General features: G+C 43.5%; 2 protein-coding genes across 5 annotated transcripts in view; both read left to right on the forward strand.

Annotated features, from left to right (window-relative positions):
- The window catches only part of LOC145348016 (uncharacterized), a 30,298-nt gene extending 5,906 nt beyond the window's left edge, over positions 1-24,392 (forward strand). The window contains exons 1-4 of one of the 3 annotated variants that reach the window (XM_080196120.1): positions 10,088-10,189; positions 10,912-12,332; positions 13,440-13,596; positions 13,683-24,392. In XM_080196120.1, coding sequence (XP_080052246.1) covers positions 11,370-12,332; positions 13,440-13,596; positions 13,683-14,014 — 1,452 coding nt within the window. In that variant the 5' untranslated portion in view covers positions 10,088-10,189; positions 10,912-11,369 and the 3' untranslated portion in view covers positions 14,015-24,392. Of the gene's footprint in view, positions 1-10,087; positions 10,190-10,911; positions 12,333-13,439; positions 13,597-13,682 lie in introns of those variants that run through there. The other 2 variants (XM_080196123.1, XM_080196121.1) reach the window with 2 other exon arrangements.
- LOC145348007 (uncharacterized) overlaps positions 1-26,717 on the forward strand; it is a 521,035-nt gene that overhangs the window by 155,481 nt on the left and 338,837 nt on the right. The window lies entirely within an intron of this gene.

Consider the following 26,717-nt stretch of genomic DNA (forward strand, 5'->3'; position numbering starts at 1 on the left):
GGAAACCGGAGTACTGGGAGGAAACCCATGCAGACATGGGGAGAATATGCAAACTCCACACAGACAGTGGGCTGGGAATCGAACTCAGGTCCCTGGCTCTGTGAGACAGCAGTGCTAACCACTGTGCTACCGTGCCACCCATATATCTTATCAATCCAAGCTCTGTAATAAAGCCTTTACAACATGTTGGAAGCCCCTGGAACATCAGTGAACCCAGAAGGAACTCCCTATCTGAGTTTTAGTAATTTGTCATTCGAGTGTGAACCTTGACACAAGCTCACTGCAGAGGATGTTCATAGAACAAAAAGCAGCTTTCACTCATATCAAACCAAAGAAATAATATCAATGCTGAGTTATGAGATTGGAACATATAAGATCCTGAGGGGTGTTGACAGAGTGGATGTGAACAGGATGCTTCCTTTCAAGAGAATCTAGAACTAGGGACCACTATTTACACATGAGACGTCACTCATTTAAGACAGAGATTAGTTTCCTTTTACTTGGCTAGTGAGTGGCCTATTCTGCTCCTAATTTGAATGTTTTTATGAATGTTCATTCAGTGAGTTTTAGATGGAATATATTTTCAATAGTTTTAATTTAGTTGTGCACAGCCTAATACTTGACCCCAATTCTCTTTTAGATTCCTCTTTTCAAGCTGTTTATACCATCAGACAATGACTTAGAAACCATATCAGTAAATAGCATCAAAGTTTACTGATTATAAACAAATGATGGAAACTTAGTAGTGAATAGTAGAAGCAGAATATAGGGAAAGTATCAAGGGAACTCTACCAACTCCACATTTTCAACTGTATGATCAGTGCAGGAGAGATGGAGAACAACTTCAACTCTTCACCCTGACAGAGAATCTGTCACTACTTCTGGGAAACATCACACTTTTCTGGAATTTCTACCAGCAAGGGAATTTGTCACTGCCTCAGAGAAACATCAAATCTTCCTGGATTTCTACTGGCAGGGAATCTGTTACTGCCTCAGAGCAATACACAACTTCCCGAGATATCAACTGACTGGTAACCCCAAAGATGTTGATATCAACTGACAAATTTGTGACTGAATCAGTCCCAGCATTAACCACACTCCATACTCATCTGTCCCTGAACTTTGTTGAAAAACACCTTTGCGCTGATAGGAAGATGGACAGAAAGGAGTTCCTGTAACCTCTTTTTTATACTCAATAAATGTTGCAACCTCACCTGAGGAGGAATTTCTTCGGCCAGAGAGTGGTGAATCTGTGGAAGTCTTTGGCACAGAAGGCTGTGGAGGCCAGGTTATTGAGTGTCTTTAAGACAGAGATAGATAGGTTCTTGATTAATAAGGGGATCAGGGGTTACAGGAAAAAGGCAGGAGAATGGGGATGAGAAAAAGAATCAGCCATAATTGAATGGCAGAGCAGACTCGATGACCTGAGTGGCCTAATTCTGCTCCTATGTCTCTTGGTCTTATTTCAACTTCCCCAACACAAATTGGGATAGTCATAGTGTAAAGAGTTCAGTGTGGGCAGATTTTTTGAAATGTGTTCGGGGGAGCTTTTGTATCAATACGTAGAAGGCCTAACAAGGGATGGTGCAGTGCTGCATCTGGTTCTGAGGAACAAAGCGGCATGGTGGCACAGCTGCCCCTCAGCTTCAGAGACCTGGGCTCGATTCTCTGCTTGGGTCACTGTGTGGAGTTTGCACATTCTCCCAGTATCTGCATGGGTTTCCTCTCACACAATGTGGAGATGCCGGTGTTGGACTGCAGTAAACACAGTAAGAAGTCTTACAACACCAGGTTAAAGTCCAGCAGGTTTATTTGGTAGCAAAAGCCACTAGTCTTTGGAGCACTGGCTGCCCCTTCGTCAGGTGAGTGGGAGTTCTAATCACAAACAGGGCATATAAAGACACAAATTCAGTTTACAGAATAATGATTGGAATGTGATTCTTTACTGTTAATCAAGTCTTAAAAGGTACAGGCAATGTGAGTGGAGAGAGCATTAAGCACAGATATTAAAGAGAAGTGTGTTGTCTCCAGACAGGACAGTTAGTGAGATTTTGCAAGTCCAGGCAATTTGGGGGGGGGGGGGGGGCGCTTACAGATAGTGTGACATGAACCCAAGGTTCTGGTTGAGGCTGTTCTCATGTGTGCAGAACTTGGCTATCAGCCTCTGCTCAGCGACACTGCACTGTCGTGTGTCGTGAAGGCTGCCTTGGAGAACACTTACAGATCAGCCATGATCCTATTGAATGGCGGGGCAGGCTCGAGAAGCTAGATGGCCTACTCCTGCTCCTATTTCTTATGTTCTTATGTTCTTATCGCCTGAAGATCCGAGGCCAGATGTCTGTGACCGCTGAAGTGTTCGCCACAGGAACAGAACAGTCTTGCCTAGTGATTATTGAGCGGTGTTCATTCGTCCGTTAACATAGCGTCTGCATGGTCTCCCCAATGTACCATGCCAGAGACATCCTTTCCTGCAGCGTATCGGGAAAGATACAACCGATGCCATACACTAGATATATCGATGACATTTTCTTACTTGGCCTCATGGTGAACAATCACTGAAATAACTATATGATGACATCAACAAGATCCATCCCACTATCAGACTCACCATCGGTTGCATTCTTGGAGACACGCATCTCCATTAAGGGCAGTCACCTCAGCACTTAGCTGTACTGCAAGCCCTCAGTTAACCTCACGATGCTCCACTTCTCCAGCTTCCACCCTAAACACATTAAAGAAGCCATTCCCTACAGACAAGCCCTCCAAATACACAGGATCTGCTCAGATGAGGAGGATCGCAACAGACACTTCCAGACGCTGAAAGATGCCTTCATAAGAACAGGACATGGCGCTCGACTCATCAACACAGTGAAAAACCGCACTGACCTTTTCAGAAGGCAAACACCGGACATGGTGCACAGAGTACCCTTTGTTTTCCAGTACTTCCCTGGAGCAGAGAAACTACAACATCTTCTCCGGAGCCTTTAACATATCATTGATGAAGACAAACATCTCACCAAGGTCATTCCCACTTCTTGCCTTCAAATAATCACACAACCTCAAATAATCCATTGTCCGCAGCAAACTACCCAGCCTTCAGGAGAACAGTGACCATGACACCACACAACCCTGCCACAGCAACCTCTGCAAGATGTGCCGGATCATCAACACAGATGCCATCATCTCACGTGAGAACACCATCCACCAGGTACATGATACTACTCCTGTAACTCGGCCAATGTTGTCTACCTGATACGCTGCAGGAAAGGATGCCCCGAGGCATGGTACATTGGGGTGACCATGCAGATGCTACGACAACGGATGAATGAACACTGCTTGACAATCGCTAGGCAAGAGTGTTCTCTTCCTGTTGGGGAACACTTCAGCGGTCACGGGCATTCGGCCTCTGGTCTTCAGGTAAGCATTCTCGAACGTGGCCTTCACGACACATGACAGCACAAAGTTGCTGAGCAGAGACTGATAGCCAGGTTCCGCACACATGAGAATGGCCTCAACCAGGATCTTGGGTTCATATCACACTATCTGTAACCACATTTCTCCCCGCCCTCCCCCAACTTGCTTGGGCTTGCAGAATCTCACTAACTGTCCTGTCTGGAGACAATATGCATCTCTTTAATCTGTGCTTAATGCTCTCTCCACTCACATTGTCTGTACCTATTAAGACTTGATTAACTGTAAAGAATTGCATTCCAATCATTATTTGTGTCTTTATATGCCCTGTTTGTGATTAGAACTCCCACTCATCTGACAAAGGGGCAGTCAGAGCTCCGGAAGCTGGTGGCTTTTGCTATCAAATAAACCTGTTGGACTTTAAGTGTTGTGAGACTTCTTACTGAGTTCCTCCCATACGCCAAAGATGTGCGGGTTATGTTGATTGGCCATGCGAAATTGCTCCTTAGCGTCATGGGATATGTCGGTTAGAGGGATTAGCAGGATAAATATGTGGAATAGGGCCTGGGTGGGATTGGTGTCGGTGCAGACTCAATGGGCTGAATGGCTTCCTTCTGCACTGTAGTGTTACTATGATTCTGTGACAGCTGGACAAATTTTAACATGGCAATGGGGAATATTTTAGCAACAGCGACCACAACATGGTACTGTTCAAGTTTGTTATGAACAAGGAGACAGATGGCTGCAAAATACGGATTTGGATTGGGGGAAGGCAGATATTATTAAAATAAGGCAGGACCTGACCAAAGTTGACTGGGAACAGCTGCTTGTAGGAAAGTCTACACCAGAGCAGTGGAGGGCATTCAAGAAGTCCAAGAGGTCCAACATGTTCTCTATAGGGGAAAATGTAGGAGTAAAAAGTTCAGGGAACTCTGGATGTCTAGCACAATTCAGGAGTGAATAAGGAAGAGGAGAAAGGCTTTTAGCAAGTCCAAAGGGAGCAATTCGGCTGTAGCCCAAGAGGAATATAGGAAGTGCAGGTGAACTTAAAAACAATTAGAAGAGTAAAAAAGGGGGCATAAAAAAATCTTGCAAACGAAATTAGGGAGAATAAGAACATAAGAAATAGGAGCAGGAGTAGGCCATCTGGCCCTTCGAGCCTGCCCCGCCATTCAGTAAGATCATGGCTGATCTGTCGTGGCTCAGTTCCACATTCCCGCCCTCTCCCCATAACCCTTAATCCCCTCTCTTATCAAAAACCCATCAACCCGCGTCTTAAAAATATTTAGCAAGGCAGCCTCCACCACCTCAACGGGCAGAGAATTCCATAGATTCACCACCCTTTGAGTGAAGAAGTTCTTCCTCAACTCCGTTCTAAACCGCCCCCCCCTTTATTTTGAGGCTGTGCCCCCTAGTCCTACTGTCCTTTGTCCAAGTCAGGTTAATTGGCCATGCTAAATTGACTCTAGTGTCAGGGGGATGAGCAGGGTAAATATGTGGAGTTGCAGGAATAGTGTCTGGGTGGGATTGTTGTCGGTGCAGACTTGATGGGCTGAATGACCTCCTTCTGCACAATAGGGATTCTATGAATAAATCAAGGGGAAGAGGTTAACCAGGGAAAGAATAGGTTGCATTAGAAACCAAGGGAGCCACAGCACATTCGAAGGCTGCTAAATGAATACTTTCCATCAATCTTCACTCAAGAAAAGGAGAATGTAGGTATAGAACTTGCACAATTGGCAGAGGAAATGAGGAGATATTTGAGGTTCTGCAGACCCAGTTGAATTGCATCCCAAGCTGTTATGGATGGTATGATTACAAATTGCTGGAGTTCTGATACAAATTTTTAATTCCACTCTGGCCACGAGGAAGTGCTAGAGGACTGGAAGACTATTAATATGGTTCCATTTTTCAAGAAGGGTGGTCGGGATGAATCACGAAATTTTAGACTGGCGAGTCTCATGTCAGTGGTAGGAAACGTATTGGAGAAAACTCTGAAGGAGAGAATTGATCTTCACTTGGAAAGGCATTGCTTAATTAGGGATGGTCAGCATGGCTTTGTCAGAGGGAGCTAACAAATTTGATAGAAGTTTTTGAAATTGCGATCAACTGTATGGATGATAGAAGTTCAGTTGATGTAGTTTATATGGATTTTAGCAAAGCTTTTGATGAGGTTCAAGAAAAGAGAGACTGGTTAGCTATCAATTTACAAAGAATCTCATTTATGGGTTCAGTGGGACAAGTAGACAAATTAAGCTCTTCAGTAACTTCTTTAGAAAATAAAGCAAACTCCTCAAGATGAGAGATTTCATCTGCATTGACAGTGGAGTCAAAGATCCAGGAGCTCCTCTTTCAAAGGATCACTTGTTTCTGCAACAACTTCCTTCTCATGAACTCCATCAGTAAATAGCCAGCCAAGATCTAGAAGTTCCTCTGGTGGATGGTTACTGTATGTTTCTGTACTTTTATTATCTATGTCTTCTAGCCTATTGAGAAAAGAAGTGAAAGACCTGCAATCTCATCCTCTGGTTCAGTGGTTACAGGCTAATTCAACTTCACAAATACCTTCAATTTCTTCACGTGTAAATATACACGAACAGTCTCCCCACTTTCTCTCATATATACTCACATACATACAACTAGATACATGTGGAAACATATTTCTCTCACACACCTCTTTCTCTGTCTCATACACACACCTGCTATGAAGCTGGGCTAGCGCTTAATATAAAAAAGGATAGCAAGAGTTTTTATAAATATATAAAAAGGAAGAGGCTGGCTAGGGTGAACGTTGGTCCCTTAGCGGATGAGAAAGGGGACCTAGTGGTAGGGGATGGGGATATGGCTAAGGTCTTGAATAACTTTTTTGTTTCTGTCTTCACGGAGGAGGACGTGAATAATTTGCCGGGTGTTAGCGATGGAAAGGTGGTAGGACTGGAGGGTCTTAATGACATTACAGTTACTAGAGAGGTGGTGCGCGACAGACTGGAGGGGCTGATTGTGGACAAGTCCCCAGGACCGGATGGAATGCATCCGAGGGTTCTGAAAGAAATGGCGGAGGTGATAGTGGATGCCTTGGTGGTTATTTTCCAGACGTCGCTGGATTCCGGGGAAGTGCCGGAGGATTGGAAAACGGCTAATGTTACGCCGTTGTTTAAGAAGGGTGCCAGGCAAAAGGCGGGGAATTACAGGCCGGTTAGTTTAACGTCTGTGGTAGGTAAAATGTTAGAATCCGTCATTAAGGAGGAAATTGCGAGGCATCTTGAAGGGAATTGCTTGATAGGGCAGACGCAACACGGTTTCATTAAAGGGAAGTCGTGTCTGACAAATTTACTGGAGTTCTATGAGGATGTGTCTAGGGCGGTGGATAGAGGAGAGCCGGTGGATGTGGTCTTTATGGATTTTCAGAAGGCGTTTGATAAGGTACCTCACAAGAGGTTACTGCAGAAGGTCAGAGGACATGGAGTTGGGGGTAGGGTGTTAGCGTGGATAGAGGATTGGTTGTCAAATAGGAGGCAGAGAGTGGGGGTCAATGGGTGCTATTCGGATTGGCGGTTGGTGACTAGTGGGGTGCCCCAGGGGTCGGTGCTGGGGCCTCAGCTATTTACCATTTATATAGATGATCTGGAGGAGGGAACCGAGTGTAGGGTGTCGAAATTTGCTGATGACACCAAGATTGGGGGAAAGGCAAATTGTGCGGAGGGTGTGGAGAGTCTGCAGAAGGATCTAGATAGGCTGGGCGAATGGGCCAGGAAATGGCAAATGGAATTTAATGTTGGCAAGTGTGAGGTGGTCCACTTTGGTAGGAAGAATGGTAGGAAGGACTATTACTTACGTGGCGAAAAACTGCAGCAGGCGACGGTGCAGAGGGACCTCGGGGTCCTTGTGCATGAGTCGCAAAAACCCAGCCTGCAGGTGCAGCAGGTGGTCAGGAAGGCGAATGGGATGCTGGCCTTCATAGCGAGGGGGATTGAATATAAAAGTAGGGAGGTCTTGCTGCAGCTGTATAGGGCATTGGTGAGGCCGCAGCTGGAGTACTGTGTGCAGTTTTGGGCGCCGCACCTGCACAAGGATATTTTGGCCTTGGAGGGAGTGCAGAGGAGGTTTACTAGGCTGATACCGGAGTTGAGGGGGTTGAGCTATGAGGAGAGGCTGAATAAACTAGGCTTGTACTCGTTAGAGTTTAGAAGAATGAGGGGAGATCTCATTGAGACGTATAAGATGATGAATGGGATGGATAGGATAGAGGTGGAAAGACTCTTCCCGCTCAAAAAAGACAGTAGGACTAGGGGGCACAGCCTCAAGATAAAGGGGGGGCGGTTCAGAACGGAGTTGAGGAGGAACTTCTTCACTCAAAGGGTGGTGAATCTCTGGAATTCTCTGCCCGTTGAAGTGGTGGAGGCTGCCTCGCTAAATATTTTTAAGAAGCGGGTTGATGGGTTTTTGATAAGAGAGGGGATTAAGGGTTATGGGGAGAGGGCGGGAAAGTGGAACTGAGCCACGACAGATCAGCCACGACAGATCAGCCATGATCTTATTGAATGGCGGGGCAGGCTCGAAGGGCCAGATGGCCTACTCCTGCTCCTATTTCTTATGTTCTTATGTTCTTTCTTTCTCACACCGACGCTCTCTTTCTCTCTTCACATACACCACCCATACTCACAGAACAATTCTCCCTCTCTCATTCAGCTGGTCTTTGTTTACACACGTGCACTCATCTCATTATCACACACTTTACACATACATATGTTCACACTGACTCCACTCTGAGGCATAAATATATTCTCTCCATTCTTTGTCACAAACACTCTTTTGTTGCTCATACACTGACCCATGCTTTATTTCTCTCCTACACACACAAACATGCCCACTCCACTCTATTTCATATACACACACACAACTCTCTCTCTCACATACTCACTTGTACACACAGAAATTCTCTCATCCCTATTTCTTTGACTCACAAATACATGCACACACATCTTTATCACACGTGTGTACACAGGTGAAACTTGTTTCTTTTTCACATGCTCACTCATTCACAAATGTGCACACTCTTCTTTCTCAGTCTCGCTCACACAGATGCATACGTTCCTGTTTCTCCTCTTGCTCACACATGTACTTGCCTCTCGACCTCATATTTGCACATTCACACACTACTCTATCTCACAGACATATACACACACTTTGTCATCCATACTCTCTCCTCTCTTTCACTCACATCCATACACAGAATCTCTCTCTTGCGCGCACACACACACACATCTCCTTTCCCATCTCTCTCACACACAGTCAATTCTATCTTACACATACATGCACATATACATGCCACACACTTACAAACATATGCAACTTTTTCTCCCACACAAGCACGCTCATACATTGACTGTAATCATTCTCAAACAAAAATGTGTACTCTATCTCACAGATACACACACTCCTCTTTCTCTCATATGCACATCCCCATCCAGGCCTAGCTCACATCACAAATACTACTAGTCCTGTCTCACAGCATTGATGCCCAACCCGTCTCCTATTACTACATTCTGCTATTTACTTAATGTCACTATCAGAATCTCCCCTGTCCTTCACACTACCAGTAACATTCTTCTGTCTTGTGCTGTACACATCTTTGCCACAGTGTATTTCAGCTCCTATCTCTTCTGCCCTTTTAAACAGTTTTCTTCAACAGGACCTTCCAAACGTAACCACTACCAGCAAATACCTGGGAACACCACCATCCAGAAGTGCTCATGCAAGCCAATCATCATCCTGACTTGCAGCTATAATGCCATTCCTTCGTTGTTGTGGGTCAAAATCCTGGAACTCCCTCTGTAGCAACACTGTGGGTGTACCTTCACGTCTGGCTGCTGCAGCTCAAGAAGGCAGTTTTTCACTTTTACAAGGGCAACTAGGGATGAGCAATAAATGCTAGTATGACCAGCGACACCCACATTCTGCAAATGAATTTTAAAAATCATGTTTGGAAAGTACTGTTGAAGGAAACTTGGTGAGCTCCAGTAGTGCATCTTATAGGTGGTACAAATGGCCACCACTGTGTGTAACTGGTGGAGGAATTGATGGTTTGTGGGAAGAGCAGCTACCAATCAAATGGCTACTTCGTCTTGGATATTTTTGAGTTTTTTGAGTGTTGTTGGAGCTGCACTCATCCAAGCAAGAAGAGACTATTCCAGCACACTCCTGACCTATACCTTGTAGATTGTGAACAGGCGTCGGAGAATTAGGAGGTGAGTTATTACAAGATTCATTGTCTTTGCCCTGCTCTACCAGCCACGGTATATGTATATATGGCTCATTCAGTTTCTGGCATTGATAACCCCCAGGATGTTGTTGTTAGGCGATTCTGTGATGGTGATGCCAATAATTGTCAAGGAGTGATGGTATGTGAAAAGAAAAATACTTGTGAAGAAATAAAGAAAGAGGAAATCAAATGTATCACAAACCCGAGCTGAAGCAGGTACTACAGACCATGTGATCATCACGAATAGAGGGTGGGCCCAGAGCGAGACCGAGTGAGCTCCAAACAATGGGAAAAATGACCTTCAGGCAGTTGGAACCACATTACCCATACTGCATGTGGGCCTGGGCCTGCGCAGTGAGGAGGAGCGGCTCGCGGTGCTTGATGGGAGTTGTAGTTCTGCCGCGTTTAGCGGCAGTTAGCTCCCCGCGTTCGGGAGTTGGAATGTGAGGAAGCGCGAGCCCTGAGCGGCTGTCAGGTGGACGGGGCTGGAATTGGGTCATTGCTGAATATCAGAAGGTGAGGTGTAATTCTCTGGGAAAGGCAGAGACACATTTATTGAAATGTCTTTTAATGTCTCCTTTGAAGATTTTACCTGAAGGCCTCGGCCTTTCCCAAAAGCCTAGGCTTGGATTTGATAGTTTTGCCCAGTGGTGTGTCTGATAGATGAATTTGGGATGTGCAGTCTGAGTGAGTGCAGTGTATCTAATTTCCCAGGATAAACCAGAACCCTTCTATCAGCTACACTGAAGCAATATTTTCCTTAGCTTCTAGTACTTCCTGCCCAGTGGGTTTTCTTCAGAAAATTTAGAAAAACAAAGGAAGTATTGAATTAACATTTCTCCTGAGTGTTTTTTTTATACTAAGCACATACTCTAAGTATAACATTAGTCTTTGTCTGCACAACATGAGCTCATGGTGAATTGATAGCCTGTTATACACTCTGCCATACAACAGTGCCTGGGAAGATGGTGGTCTGGGTGGAGAAAAGAAAGTAGCTACATTGTCTGCTTCTGGTCACGATCCAGTGTCCCTGCTAGAAACACTATGACAATCATGTGAGGAAATAGGAAAGACTTGTATCTGATTCTCCACACAGGGGAATCACAGACTTGAATCTGATCCCCATACAGGGGAATAGCAGACGAGCACTCATTGGAACAGTCTCTAACAGAGAAGTCAGTCCCTTCAGCAATGGATGGGGAGTTGGAGGAACTCATATTTCTTTTCCTGTTTTCCAGAAGAATTGCGTCATACTACACAAGAGACAGACAGGATAGACACTGCTATAGATCCTGACCATCAACCAATGAGCAACTGCACAACTTGGAAGACATCTAGTCCTTTCACAGCGTTGCTCAACACCGAGAGCAGTGAAATCATCATCTGAAAATCAGTTAGGTCAGGGAAACTTTGACATACCATCAGATCCGAAACTGGTCAGTGGTGTGGAACATTCCATCAGAACCATCCTTTCCAATAGTTTGACTTTGGGTGATCTGTAAGAGTGTGGTCAGGACGAAGTGTGAATGTGCTCCAAGTGTGATAACAGCTTCATTCATTGAGCCTCATGAACCAGTGACCCATTCCTACAGCTGAGACAAGTGTGAATTATGTGAGGAGGACTCCACAGGCTCATAAGATCACCTAAGAAACAAACTGCATCTGTTACAACAACTGTTGCCACAAGGACAGCCACATGGCAGGGAAACGATTCAAGTGTGAGATTTGTGATAAAGGTTTTGTGACGTCTACGAGGCTCTTGAGGCACCAGGTGATTCACACGGGGGAGAAACCATTCACGTGCAAGTTGTGTGACAAATCATTCTCGGTGTCATCGAATCTTCGCAGACACCAACACGTTCACACAGGGTTGAAAGCCTTCACGTGCAAGGTGTGTGATAAATCATTCTCTGTATCGTCGAGCCTCCGTAAACACCAACGCATCCACACAGGGGAGAAACCCTTCACGTGTGAGGTGTGTAAGAAATCATTCACTGATTCATGGAGCCTCCGTAAACACAAACGAGTTCACACAGGGGAGAAACCTTTCATGTGCGAGGTGTGTAAGAAATCGTTCTCAGATTCATCGAGTCTCCGCACACACCGTCGCACTCACACAGGGGAGAAACCATTCACATGTGAGATGTGCGAAAAATCATTCTCCGATTCCTCGACCTTCCGTGTTCACCAGCGTGTTCACACAGGAGAGAAACCATTCACATGCCAAGTTTGTTACAGATCATTCTCCGTGTCATCGAACCTCCGCAAGCACCAACGTCTTCATGCAGGGGTACAAGAGAAACCTTACAGGTTTGATGTTTGTAAGATGACTTTCAATCAGCACTCTGATCTCCTGTCACATCAGAGGATTCGCACAAGGGAGAAACTCTTCACATGTGAGGTGTGTGACAACACATTCTCTGATTCATCGATCCTTTGTGAACACCAATGTCTTCAGACAGGGGAGAGACAATTCACACGTGAGATGTATGACAAATCATTCCTGGATTCATCGAATCTCTGTAAAGATCAATGCTTTTACACAGAGGAGAAAGAGAAACCCTTCAAGTATGATGTTAGTAAGATGACTTTCAATCGACACCACAATTTTCTATCAGGCCAGAGGATTCGAACTGGCGAAAAACCGTTCACGTGCGAGGTGTGTAATAAATTATTCTCAAACTTATGGGTTTCTGCCTACACTGATATATTTACACATCTGGTATGTGACAATTCATTTCGAGTCACCTTCCCTCTGTACACAGCAACACATTAACACAGGAGACAAAACATTCACATGTATGCAATGAAACAAAAAATTCAGACTAGTCAGCTGTGAGATATCATTCATATGTGATATGCAACAAATTATTCCCACACTCATCCAGACACTAGTACACTTGCAGTGTGGCTCACCTACTTCCCTTACATTGAGAGTTGTATGTTTTATTTACCCTCCAGTGCTCACACAGGGGAGCTGTCCTTTCAAAGGACTGTCTGTCTCAGCAGTGTCTGTCCAACCTCTCCTGCCATCAGTCCAAATGTTTCAAGAAAGTCAGTTTAATCTTTGACCAGATCCCCTAACATCACCAAAAGAAGACATATGCATTGAAACTCCTGCTTATGCACACATTTCCCTGTGATGGAGAAGAGGGCAATATTTGAATACTAAATATATGTTAATTTCTGAAACTTTAAATCCTATTTTGAGTTTAAAATACATAATACATAAACACATTATGTTTCTTTACTCATTTTATGAGCTGTTGTAAAGTGCAGTTGTCTTGAAGATGGCTCTGATTTTGTCATAAGATTAATCTCGAATCAGAAGTCCCTCTGGGTGCAGGCTGAAAGCGCTTCTCTGACACTTGGAAAATGTGTCACAAGACAGCACAGCAAAGTCAATATTTTTGATTAAACAATTAAATTAAATCAAATTAACTGAAGGACAAATTAAAAGGAGCAGCCCCCAAAAAGAAGGGAACTGCTCGAAACAAAAGACAAAGTAGAAAGGAAATTTAAAATATCAAACTAAAATGTGATTAAAGGGGATAATACACCTCAGCCCATGTGATACCCAGTGGGCAGGGTAGGCATCAACAGTGCCTACATGCTCCCTCTCCAGGGACACCCAGCTGCAAATGTAGCTGCGGTAGAGGGACAGACAGTGGGGTCAGACAACCCTCTCAGTTGCCTGCTGCTTGGACTTGTTGATGCAGCAAAGTCTGGACCATGATTTCTTTTTCTTTTTCATTTCTTCCTTCAGGTAAAGCTGGCCCATAACACCCAGGAGTGCTCTTTGACTGGAGGGCGGGTTCCATACATCAAGGAGCTGACAGAACAGGAGGAGTTCACGAGGAAGCTGTTTGGCCTCTCCAACTCAGTGATAACCAATGGGGGATCAGATATAGGGATGAGCGAAGGTGATGTCAGCAGTTGAGTATTTAAACATTCAGGAAGTTAATTTATGCGACAAAAGATAATAATTGTGATTTTCTTCCTTTGACAGATACAGAGGTGTCCATGGACACATCAGATGATAATGGAGGAGAGTTGGTAGCAGCATCCGAGATTTCTAAAAGGGCCATTGAGGAAGGGATGGAGGTGAATTCCTCACAGCAGTGTGCCATGGCAGCTGCAGTGGAGGAGGGAGAGGAGTGTCAGGAGGGTGAGATGTCTGATTATGAAAATAGTGTTGATGAGTTAAACTTAAATATTGTGGTTATGGTGAAGGAAGAGGCCTGTGATGCTTTAGCTGCTGTTGTGGAGGAACGGCACTCAGAGCCCTCTGGAGATGAGGAACCTGCAGCTTTGGGAGCAGAAACTCCACCGTCTCCATGAGCACACGGAAAACATTAGGCCCATGCTGCTGATAAAGAAAATGAAGATGAACTGAAATTTCTGGAGCATCAGGAACAAGCTCAAAGAACAGAGTTATCAGGCCACTCCTAACTTTAACAATATTTTAAGATACATTAGCTAGAATCCATAAAGATACAAATATTCAGCACAATCTACAAAGAAACAATGAGGTTCTTGTTAGCTTCTGCAAAGAAATAATGAAACTTTGAATGAAATTATTCAGATTCTGACTCTGATTGTAGCACCTGCACCTTCTGGCCAGCAGCAGCCCAGTGCAGTGACATAACTGTTGGGCATGTCTCTGACACAGAAGAGATCACATCACAGGGATGAGGGAGATACAGAAGAAGTTAGGGTCGGTCCCTCCCTCCCTCCAACATCTGCTCCTCAACCTCAGTATTTCCCTCCTTTTTTTTACCATGAGGGATATTTTTCTGTCTGGTTGGAGTTTTGCCACAAAAGCGAGACTCTCTGTCATTGGGACAATGGGGACTTTCTGTCATTTGGATGCAGAACACAGCATGTTCCATTTTCCTGGGATCAGAAATGAGTTGGGTTGGGGTTTGCATATTTGCCAGAGATTGTAGTCTGTAGAAATCAGCAGCTGCCTTTCCTGATGTGGTTTGGGACGAGCGGTGTCTGAAACCCAATGTGTACATGTCAAACCCGTTAGGAGCTGATTTAAAATCATGGATTATTTTAGCTCAATAAGGTGACCTTGAGAAGAGGAACGGTAACCCTTTGGAAATGATGACTGGTCACCTTTAGGGAGAGGGAGGCATAAACTGCCCTTTGGGAAAAGCAGCATGTCCTTTGAGATGTCGTAAAAGTAGACGTGAACATGCGTAGAAAATTCATAACCCCATTAGAACTGAGAGCTCATTACAACTGTCAAAAAACAATTGTCATGTGGGATGGTACAATGGCGCAGTGGTTAGCACTGCTGCCTTACAGCAGTGTTCAATTCCAACCTTGGGTGACTGTCTTCATGAAGTTTGTGCATTCTTCCAGTGTTTGCCTTGGCTTCCTCTGGTGCTCCGCTTTCCTCCCATGGTCCCAAGATGTGTGCGTTAGGGAGAATTAGTGGAGTAAATATGTGGGATTACAGGGATAGTGTGGACTGCTGTCAGAGAATCAGTGTAGACTCAGGCCGAATGGCCTCTTGCTGTACTGTAGGGATTCTGTGATTCTAAGTGTAGAGATCTGTGTCTGTTGACGTAAGCCTCAGGGATTAACTGGTTTAATGTTGATGACAGATTTCACAACCATTATCACAGTAGAATGCCTGCCATTTCACAGTTTGATTGATAGCTCCATATGCTTATTGATACTTTGAAGTGGGACTATGAATTTCAGTGCTTCTTTTTACAGGGGATGAAATTGAGTGAAATGTTTGGTATTTTGTGGCATAATGTCATTGAAGAAAACTAAATGTAGTAATTGAGTTTTAATGAATGAATATTGTTTTAAAACAATGAAGTCTGTAACGGACAGTTAGAACTCTGATTTGATTTATTATTGTCTCATGTATTGTAATACAGTAAAACTATTGTTTCTTGCATGATATACAGACAAAACATACCATTCATAGCATACACAAGGGAAAGGAGAGGGTGCAGTATATAGTGTTGCAGTTACAGATAGGGTGTAGAGAAAAATCAACTTAATATATAGTAGATCTATGCAAATGTCTGATGGCAGTAGGGAAGAAACTGTTCTTGAGTTGGTTAATATATGATCTTAGACTTTTGTATCTTTTTCTGACAGAGGAAGGTGGAAGAGTGTGTGTCTGGGATGCTTGGGGTCCTTGATTATGCTGCCTGCTTTTCCAAGGCAGGAGGAACTGTAGATGGAGCATTGGATAGAGGCTGGTTTGCGTGATGGACTGGGCTGCCCTCACAACCCTTTGTAGCTTCTTGTGGTCTTGGGCAAATCAGGAGCCATACCAAGCTGTGATACATCCAGAAAGGATGCTTTCTATGGTGCATTTGTAAAAATTGCTGAGAGTCGTAATGGACATGCCGAATTTCCTTCGGCTGCTAAGAAAATAGAGGCATTGATTGGCTTTCTTAACTATAGTGTCAGTGTGGAGAGACCAGAACAGGTTGTTCGTGATCTGGGCATGGAGAAGCTCGAAGCTCTTGGTGATTTCCACTTCATAACAGAGGCACGTCCTCCACTAAGTTTTCTGAAGTTGATAACTATCTCCTTAATTTTACTGACATTGAAGAGAGATTATTGTTGTTGCACCATTTTACCAGATTCTCTACCTCTTTCCTGTACTACTACTCGTTGTTGTTTGAGATCAAACCCACAAGGGTGATGTTTGGTTTTATTTAACTTCCTCACGGATCCTGAGATCTGCCCATTGTGGACAATGGGGGAGTGGTCATTGATTGTGTAAGAGTGTGTGATGTTTAAGTTGGCAGTAAATTGGCATAGTGGCTATTAGATGGAGTGGGTGAGGGCAGAGGTTGGCATGGAGGGTATGAGGAGCCATAGGGTGGTTAGATGCCTAAATTAGCATGGATATTATGTGAGCAAGAAGGGCCATAGTCAGGGATAGAATATAGGATCGTGGAAGATATGAGGGTTAGGGGCAAGTGGCATTGTTTGGCATAGATGGGATATGGAGAAGGTGTGAGGGTGACAGCTGTTTTACATTTCTCTTTTTAAATTTTGATACAGTGCCGGGTCTCCAAGATAAGCCTTCCACCCAGCCCAACTCCTCACCCAGCATCATCCTGACTCATTCCAGGGTCACCCAACCTGACTCCCAGGGTAGGCCCCCATCCTGGAACAAAAATCGCAACTTCCAGGCCCTTTCTCACAGGTTGAATTTGCTTCAATCAAACAGCTCAGCACAAAGCACCGAGTAAATCGGTCTTTCAGCTAGATCTTCTCGCACAGCATGAGGGGCGTTTCCACACCTGATTTCCCACAGGATAGTCAGACTGCCTGAACATTAGTGTGGATATTAGGTGATGGAATTCATAGGAATCTTGATCCGTCACTTACCGAATGGTCATTCCTATGTAGATTACAGGATGCCATCTCTTCAAAAAAAATTTGTCCTTCCCTGCTAATCATTTGACAGAAGTTTCTGGTGTGGGAATAATATTTTTACATCCTCAGTGTGGGATGTGTAACCTTGTATGCATTTGACAGCAGATCAAAGGAGGAAGACACATAGCATCCAAGTCAGTGAATACATGTAGTGATGGGATCAGTACATGCACAGGACAAAGGGGAACATCAGAGAACAAGAGCGGACAAGATACAGACAGCCCTGCCTTTTCCAGCACTCACTTCCTGCAGAGATTCAGTTTCCCTTCTCAATTTCAGCCATTTAACATTCACCTTGTTCTCATCCATTCACCTCTCCCAGTTCCTCTCCTGTGCTGTCCCATTTGATATTGTTCAATGCACAGTACATTAGGATGATTGTGACCATTCCCCCTCTTTCTGGGGAATATTTTGATCCACCCCAAAGTGTACCCAGTACCGGAAACAGTTCTTCAACATCCCACCAGCTTCTCTCTGAGCTGCCCCAGAGAGAGACGGGCAGAAATAAAAAAAAAACACCACCTCAGCAACTTAAACACAAAGACAACATTGACATTTGCAGCTCCAACTAGTTACCACTTGAAACTAAATCAAACTTTCAGGCTGCCAGTTCACAGGAGGAAAGCATTTCTGTACAGATCCTTGGGACTTGAACTGAATCTAACACAACAGAAAAATTCAAAGTTATTGTCAGTCATGGTTTCGTTAGCACTCTCATCTTTGAGTCAGAGATTTGTGGGTTCAAGTCACACATTACAACATTAACTACACTTCAAAAATCTTTCATTCACTGTGAAGTGCTTTCAGATGCCCATGAATTTTTGAAAGTTGATAAATAAAAGCAAATCTTTCTTAGGGAAATGTTATGATTCCTGTGAACTGGTAATTCTAAACTTGGCAAAAATATACCATCCCCCAGTGACATTGACCAATATATTGTGTACATGGCTCTTACTGTAGACTTCTGAGTGTTTCAGGGAACAGAAACACACCATGCTGACAAAACAGGTGGTTTGGTTAAGACTAAAAGAACGTGAATTTACTGTGATTTAATAATCTATACAGACGATTGATAATTCAGCTGACACCAACTTTAGATTCGACTAAAGTAACAAAACATTTGAAAAACATTCAAGCTCTTTCCCAAAATATGAAATGAGTCTTGGAAGAATGTAGGTTGAAAGTATCACACTTTTCTTACATTGAGGTGTGATGGGCTTAGGGAAAACTCAGGTTTGTACAGACTCACCCCCAGCATACTCAGGATAGTAGTCCTCTCAGGCAGGTGAGAAAAAACATTAGCTATGGCATTAGTCAAACACCCATCAGTTGAAGACAATCTACAATTCACATCAACTAAAGCAGGCCCTGGTTCTACCCCACACCCACTCCTGAGAGCTGGCTCACTTTACTAACACACTCACATATAACCAATGGAAATTCTCTCAGTACGACAGACAGAAGTTTTTTTAAAGTCCCTGTGCTTTAGCTCCCAATTCTGGTGGTCAGAAGTGACACAGGATGGAGTTCATTTCCATCCTACAAACCCACCACTGGCTACAGAGATCCAGTGGTCACATGTAAATTTAAATTTAATTGAGGTGTTTGAGATGATTAAACAAGTTGATAGTTAGACAGAAACTATTCCTCTAGTGGGACAGTCCAGAACAAGGGAACAGAGCATTAAAATTAGAGCTAGGCTGTTCAAGGGTGATGTCAGCAAACACTTTGTCACAAAACAGGGACTGAAACCTGGAACTCTCCCCACAAAAATCTGTTGAGGCTGGGAGTCAATTGAACATTTCAAAACTGGTTGATAGATCATGGGATTGTTCCAGTTTCACTAAATTTCTCCCGATCTTTCCATTCTCATCTCCAATAATTAGTCAGTTTCATCCTTTTCAATTCAAGCTGAACTTCTGACCTCATACCTGCTCCATCATAAAGATCACTGACTTCCCCCTCTAACTTTGCCCATTTCCAACAGCCCATCCATCCCATATTAGCCCACCCTCATCCATGCTACTGTTGCTTCTGGACTAGACTAGACCATTCCAATGATCAGACAACCTTATTTCACACCAGTGTGGATTTTGAAGGCTCCTGCTTCAGATCTCCTACCCAAGACAGTTACAGTCATATCATCATGAAGCAATTGCAGGATTTTGATGGTGTTTCTTCAATATTTACATCATTAGAACTCAATCTGCATTGTTTGTAATCTCTTTGTGAAATTTTGTATACGGATCTAGACTGTGCAGCCATGGTGTACTAGAACTCTTGATATAGCTCGTAAATAAACAGTTGGTTTTAAATTCTGAAATTCTTCATCTGGCTACTGAAGAGAACAAAATTAATAAGCTGAAAAGCTGATAGCTGATACCAACAACCTCCTAACAGTTGTCTCTGACTTTCTCTCCAATCCTCAAGGTACCTGAAGTACAGACTGTGGAGATCGATTTGCCTCTAGTGCTGTATTCGAGTGGCCATTCAATATGTGTAGACCTAGACAGTGAATGTTGTGAGACAATGGAGACTGTCAAAGCCGAGATACATCCTGCCTTCCGAGTGACTTCCCAGCTGGGCTCACTCATGAGGAATAGGATTCCAGGCTTATTCTCCCTCTTTATAGACCAGAGATGCACTGGAGAGTAAACAACATAGGGGATGCTCTTTGTAGGGGAAGCAGGTGAGCCGGCTCCAAGTCCATGTGGAGATGTTGGTGTTCGGCAAGGGAGTGAAATAATCCTGACAAATGTCACATTGGAAGGATTTGACTCCTGTGTGGGGTCACTGATGTTCCAAGAAGTCCAGCCACTACGTGATGGCTCTATTGCAGAATTCACACCAATAGGGTTCCTTTGCTGCGTGTGTTGAAAGCCAGAATACATGCTGAATGTGGGAAAGTTATGGAGTTGAGGAGGAACGTCTTCACTCAAAGGGTGGTGAATCTCTGGAATTCTCTGCCCGTTGAAGTGGTGGAGGCTACCTCGCTAAATATATTTAAGTCATGGGTAGATAGGTTTTTGACAGACAAGGGAATTAAGGGTTATGGGGAGAAAGCGAAAAAGTGGAACTGATCCACTTCAGATCAGCCATGATCTTATTGAATGATGGGGCGGGCTCGAGGGACTAGATGGCCTACTCCTGCTCCTATTTCTTATGTTCTTATGTAAGTCTTTTCAAACACTCACACCTAATCAGTTTTTCTCCAGTGTGGCTCCACTACTGCTTCTGGAGACCAGAGGAATGGGTGAAAGTTTGGTAACAAACATCACACCTTCCCTCCAATGTGAATCCTCTGCCTTTTCAGGATGGAATCTCACAACACCAGGTTAAAGTTCAACAGGTTTATTTAGTAGCATAAGCCACTAGCTTTCGGAGTGCTGCCCCTTCATCAGGTAAGTAGGAGTTCTATTCACAAACAGGGCATATAAAGACACAAACTCAATTTACAAAATAGTGATTGGAATGCAAGTCTTTACAGGTAATCAAGTCTTAAAGGTACAGACAGTATGAGTGGAGAGAGGGTTAAGCACAGGTTAAAGAGATGTGTACTGTCTCCAGCCAGAACAGTTAGATTTTGCAAGCCCAGTCAAGTTGTGGGGATTACAGATAGTGTGACATGAACCCAACTTGAATGGTAGGTTACACAAGGAAGCATCCTCTGACACAACAGGAGGTCCAATGAAATAGTATTAGAGACTTGGATGGAGAGAAATTTGTTGAGTGTATTCAGGAGGAATTTCTCATTCAGTATGCAAATGGCCCAACCAAAGCGGGGGCAAAACTTGACCTCCTCTTGGGAAATAAGGAAGGGCAGATGACAGAATTATTAGTGAGGGATCACTTTGGGACCAGTGACCATAATTCCATTAGTTTTAAGATAGCTGTGGAGAAAGATAGTCTGGCCCAAAAGTTAAAATTCTAAATTGGGGCAAGGCCAATTTTGATGGTATCAGGAAGAAAGTTTCAACAGTTAAAGGGGGAGTCTATGGGAAGGTACAGAGACATCTGTAAAGTGGGAAAAGTGTGTTAACCAGGGTTCAGGGTAAGCACATTCCTCTGAGTGAAGGGCAAGGCTGGTAGTAATAGGAAATCCTGGATGAGTCAGGATATTGAATCCCTAGTCAAGAAAAAGGAGGCATATGATATGCATAGGTAGTTGGGATCAATTGGATCCCTTGAAGGGTATGGAGAATGTGGGAGTAGAGTTAAGAGAGAAATCAGGAAGGCAAAAAGGGGACACAAGATTGTTTTGGCAGATAAGGCAAAGGAGAATTCAAAGACCTTCTACAAATACATAAAGATCAAAAGAGTAACTATGGAGAGAGTAGGACCTCTTAAGGATCAACAAGGTCATCTATGTGCAGAGCCACAAGAGATGGGTGAGATTCTAAATGAATATTTCTTATCAGTATTCACTGTTGAGAAAAGCATGGATGTTGGAGAACTTGGGGAAATAAATAGTAATGTCTTGAGGAGTGTACTTATAACAAAGAAAGAGATGCTGGAAGTCTTGAAGCTCAACAAGGTAGATAAATTCCTGGGACCTGATGAAGTTTATCCCAGGACATTGTGGGAGGTTAGGGAGGAAATTGCAGGTCCCCTAGCAGAGATATTTGAATCATCGATAGTCACAGGTGAGATGCCTGAAGATTGGAGGGTGGCAAATATTGTGCCTTTGTTTAAGAAGGGTTGCAGAGAAAAGCCTGGGAACTATAGGCCAGTGAGTCTCACACCTATAATGGGTAAGTCATTGGAAGATATTTTGAGAGACAGGATCTATAGGCGTTCAGGACTGATTAGAAACAGTCACCATGGCTTTGTGTTTTAAAATCATGTCTCACAAATTTGATTGAGTTGTGGTAACCAAGAAGGTAGATGAGGGCAGTGCAGTTGATGTTGTCCACAAAGACTTTAGCAAGGCCTTTGACAAGGTACCGCATAAGGTTAAATCTCATGGGATCCAGGGTGAGGTAGCCAAATTGATACAAAATTGGCTTGATGACAGAATGTGGATGTGCCGGCATTGGACTGGGGTAAACACAGTAAAAAGTCTGACAACACCAGGTTTTAGTCCAACCGATTTATTTGATAGCTTGTGAGTTTACTATCAAATAAAGCTTGTGAGTTTACTATCAAATAAATCGGTTGGACTAAAACCTGGTGTTGACAGAAGACAGAGGGTGGTTATAGAGGGTTGTTTTTCAAACTGGAGGCCTGTGACCAGTGGTGTGCCTCGGGGATTGGTGTTGTGTCCACTGTTAGGTGTCATTTATATTAATGATCTAGATGAGAATTTAGTAGGCACGGTTAGTAAGTTTGCAGATGACATCAAGATTGGTGGCATAGTGGACAGTGAAGAAGATTATCCAGGATTGCAATGGGATCTTGATCAATTGGGCCAGTGGGCTGACAAATGGCAGATGGAGTTTAATCTAGATAAATGCGAGGTGATGCATTTTGGTAGATCAAACCATGACTTACTCAGTTAATAGTAGGCATTGAGGAGAGTTATAGAACAAATTGATCTAGGGGTACAGGTTCATAGCTACTTGAAAGTGCAGTCACAGGTGGACAGAGTGGTGAAAAGGCATTTGGCATGTTTGGTTTCATTGGTCAGAACATTGAATACAGGAGTTGGGATGACTTGTTGAAGTTGTACAAGACATGAATACAGCACACTTGGAATACTGTGTACAGTTCTGGTCACCCTATTATAGAAAGGATATTATTAAACTAGAGATAATGCAGAAAAAGATTTGCTAGGATGCTACTAGGGCTTGATGGTTTGAGTTACAAGAAGAGGCTGGATAAGACTGATACTTTTTTCTCTGATGTGTAGGAGGCTTATGGGTGATTTTATAGAGGTCTACAAAATAATGAGGGGCATAGATCAGTTATATAGTCAATATCTTTTCCCAAAGGCAGGAGAGTCTAAAACCAGAGGGCATTGGTTTAAGGTGAGAAGGGAGAGATGCAGGAGAGTCCAGAGGGGCAATTATTTCACACAGAGGGTGGTGAGTGTCTGGAACAAGCTGCCAGAGTTAGGAGTAGAGGTGGGTATAATTTTGTCTTTTAAAAAATGTTTAGATAGTTACATGGGTAAGGTGGGTATGGAGGGATATGGGCCAGATGTGGGCAACTGAGACTAGCTTAGGGGTTTAAAAAAAAGGCGGCATGGACAAGTTGGACCGACGGGCCTGTTTCCATGGTGTAATCCTCTATGACCTTGAGAAAGATCGGTCTCACACCTAGCATAGAAATGCTTCTCCCCAATGTGAATGTGTTAGTGTCTTCAGAGAATCAAAGATCTTTAGCACAAATGTCACACTTGAAGGGTCTTGCATCTGCGTGGATTCTTTGATGGGCCAAGAGGTTTGATAACGTTTAAAAGCTTTGTCATACATCTCATATTTGAACAGTTTCTCCTCTAGATGCACAAGTTAGTGCACCTGAAGTACGATAACTATGGAAATGATTTAGCACACACCTTATTCATGAATGGTTTTTACTCAGTGTGACCATGTTGTTGTGCTCAGATGGTAGATGACATTAAGAATGATATGTTGCATGGAAGGACATTAACTGTGAGACTGATTTGTCACACACCTCACGTGAATGGTTTCTCTGTGTGTGACTGCGTTGGTATGTGTGTGGAGATTCGACAACTGTGAGAATGATTCTTTGTACATTTCACGCTTGAAAAGTTTCTCATCAGTGTGAATACATTGGTGTACCAGGGTCGATGACCAAGAGAATAATTTCTCACACAGTTGAAACTTAAGTTGTTTCTCCTCCATGTGGCTGTTCAATAGATGCACCTTGTCTGTTAAGAAAATGTAAAAGCTTGTGGATACCTCCTCAGACATCAGCCTCTCGTAGGAATGAGTCAATTATTCATGAGGCTCAAAGAATGATTGAAGCTCTCAACACACATGGAGTATATTCACACTTCTTCCCAGTCTCAGCCTGATTGATCATCCGCAGCTCAACCTTTGGAAGGGTTGGTTCTGGTGGAAGGCTCCACACCATTGACCAGTTTCTGATCTGATGATGGATGAAACCTGCCCTTATCTGACCAGATGTGGATCTACTGGATCGCTTTCACTGCTTAGCCTTTCCATGTTGTGTATATCCTCTCTGTATTCTCTGGTTTTGCATGGTGCAATCAATTAGGTTAATTGGCCATGCTAAGAAATTGCCCCTTAGTGTGTCCAGGGATGCGTAGATTAGAGGGATTAGTGGGTATAATTTGTAGGGATATGGGGGTAGGGCCTGGGTGGGATGGTGTTCAGTGCAGACTCGATGGGCCAAAGGGCCTCTTTCTGCACTGTAGGGTTCTATGATTCTATGATTCAATCCTTCTGTAAAACAGGAAAGGAAAATGTGATTTTACTCAAACATCCTCTCCTCCTTTGCTGAACAGTAAGTTGTCTCACAACACCAGGTTAAAGTCGCAGGAGCAGTGCTCCAAAAGCTCGTGATTCCAAATAAACCTGTTGGACTTTCAACCTGGTGTTGTGAGACTTCTTACTGTGCTCACCCCAATCCAACATCAGCATCTCCACAGCCTTTGCTAAAAGAGCTGACTCCTCAGTTTGGGACTGTTCCACAGTGAGTGCCAGTCTGCTATTCCCCATATGTGGGGATCAGATGCAAGTCCTTTCTTTTTCCTCACTTGCTAGTTATTTCCTATTTCCATTGTCTGCTTCTGGTCATTATCCAACGTGGCTACTTTCTTTCCTCGGCCCAAACCCCATCTTAGCAGGCAGAGGAAGTGGGAGATGGGGGGAGGGGTGATGGGAGACAGTCACATGGCTTGCAAAACACAGTAAAAGAAGGAGGCCATGCACCAACTCTTCAAAAAAAATTACTGCATATGCTGGAATTTGAAACCAAAAGAGAAATTGCTGGAAAATCTCAGCAGGTCTGGCAGCATCTGTATGGAGAGAAAAGAGCTAACGTTTTGAGTCCAGATTACCCTTTGTCATCTGTATTGCTCTAAAAATGATCCAGTGTTGTTTGATTTTTTTAAAATAAAATTTCCTTTTGATGAACCTGTCGTCAGACTCTTTGAAAGTTCATTTGACAAGGCCCTGTCTCTTTACCCTCATGTATTTAAAAGACATTTCAATATATGTGTTTTTGCCTCTCCCAACTCACTATGGCAAGGAGTTCCAAAGAATCATAACCCTCAGAAGAAATCCTCCTCATCTCAGTGTTAAATTGGTGCCCCTTTATTCTGAGAATTTGCCCTCTGGTCCTAGACTCTCCCATGAGGGAAACATCCTCTCAGCATTTACCCTGTCAAACTCCTTAAGAATTCTCTTTGTTTCAATGAGTTAACCTCTCATTCATCTAAATTCCAACAAGTAGAAGCCCAAACTGTTTATCCTTTCCTCATAAGACAATCCCTCCATGCCAGGGATCATCTTAGTGAACCTGCTCTGAACTGTCTCCAATGAAATAATATCTTTCCTTAAATAAGGGACCAGAACTGTTCATAGTACTCCAGATGTGGTCTCACCAGTATCTTGTACAGTTGCAGCAAGATTTCCGTACTCTTATACTCCAACCCCTTTGAAATAAGGACCATTATTCCATTAGCCTTCCTGATTACCTGCTACATCTGTGTGCTAGCTTTCTGTATTTCATGCACAAACACCTCCAAATCCCTTTGTGTTGAAGCTTTGCATTTTTCTCCATTTAAATAATACCGTTCTTTTGTTCTCCCATCCAAAATGGGCATCTTTCACATTTTCTTGCATCATACTCCATTTGCCAACTTTTTATTTAGTCTATCAATACATCTTTGTAAACTGTTTGTATCTCTCTCGCAACTTGCTTTTCCACCTTGTCTTCAAATTCGGCTACAGTACATTTGCTTGCTTCCTTCCTTCAAGTTATTTTTACATGTAAACAGTTGCAATCCCATTGGCCATAGGTCACCACCCTGAAAAAGAAACCTCTCTCCCCACTTACCATTTGCCAATTCTCAATCCATGCCAAAATATTGCTTCCACATCTGTTCAAGTTGTGATCGAGAGTCTACTTTGTATCAGTTTCATCAGTGTAATCCAGCTGAAATTGACCATATCAGGAATTTTAAATGCAAGTTAGATATAATGTGTAAATTAAACTTTTGCGATCTTTAACACTAATTTATTATACATCACCCTGGAAGGTGGTACCAATCACAGAAATGGTCCCAGATGGGAATAATGAGAGTGGTGAGTTTCTGCCAGTTGTACCCGCTTGAGGCAGCACTTCAAATTACACTCAGCGTTCTTGGGCATTCAGACACAACTACCTCGGGCTGTGACATCCTAGAAGAGGAAAATGGAGCAGGACATCCCAGGAGAAGAAAATGAACCAGAATTTCCCATGAGACTTGAAAGGACCAGGATCAACATGGTTGATTCTTAAATGCCCTCTGAAACAGTCTAAAAAGGCACTCAGTTCAAGGGCATTTAGGGATGGGCAACAAATGCTGGCCTTGCCAACAATGTCCACATCCCGTGAAATAATAAAATACCCCGGGAGAGGAGAATGGAGGGCAAAATGAGTTTCAGAAATTGGAGCTGACAGAAGCTGAACTCCCACAGCAAGT

This window comes from Carcharhinus amblyrhynchos, chromosome 9, assembly GCF_965287045.1.
Source record: "Carcharhinus amblyrhynchos chromosome 9, sCarAmb.v2.hapA, whole genome shotgun sequence".
In the NCBI taxonomy this organism is placed as follows: Eukaryota; Metazoa; Chordata; class Chondrichthyes; order Carcharhiniformes; family Carcharhinidae; genus Carcharhinus; species Carcharhinus amblyrhynchos.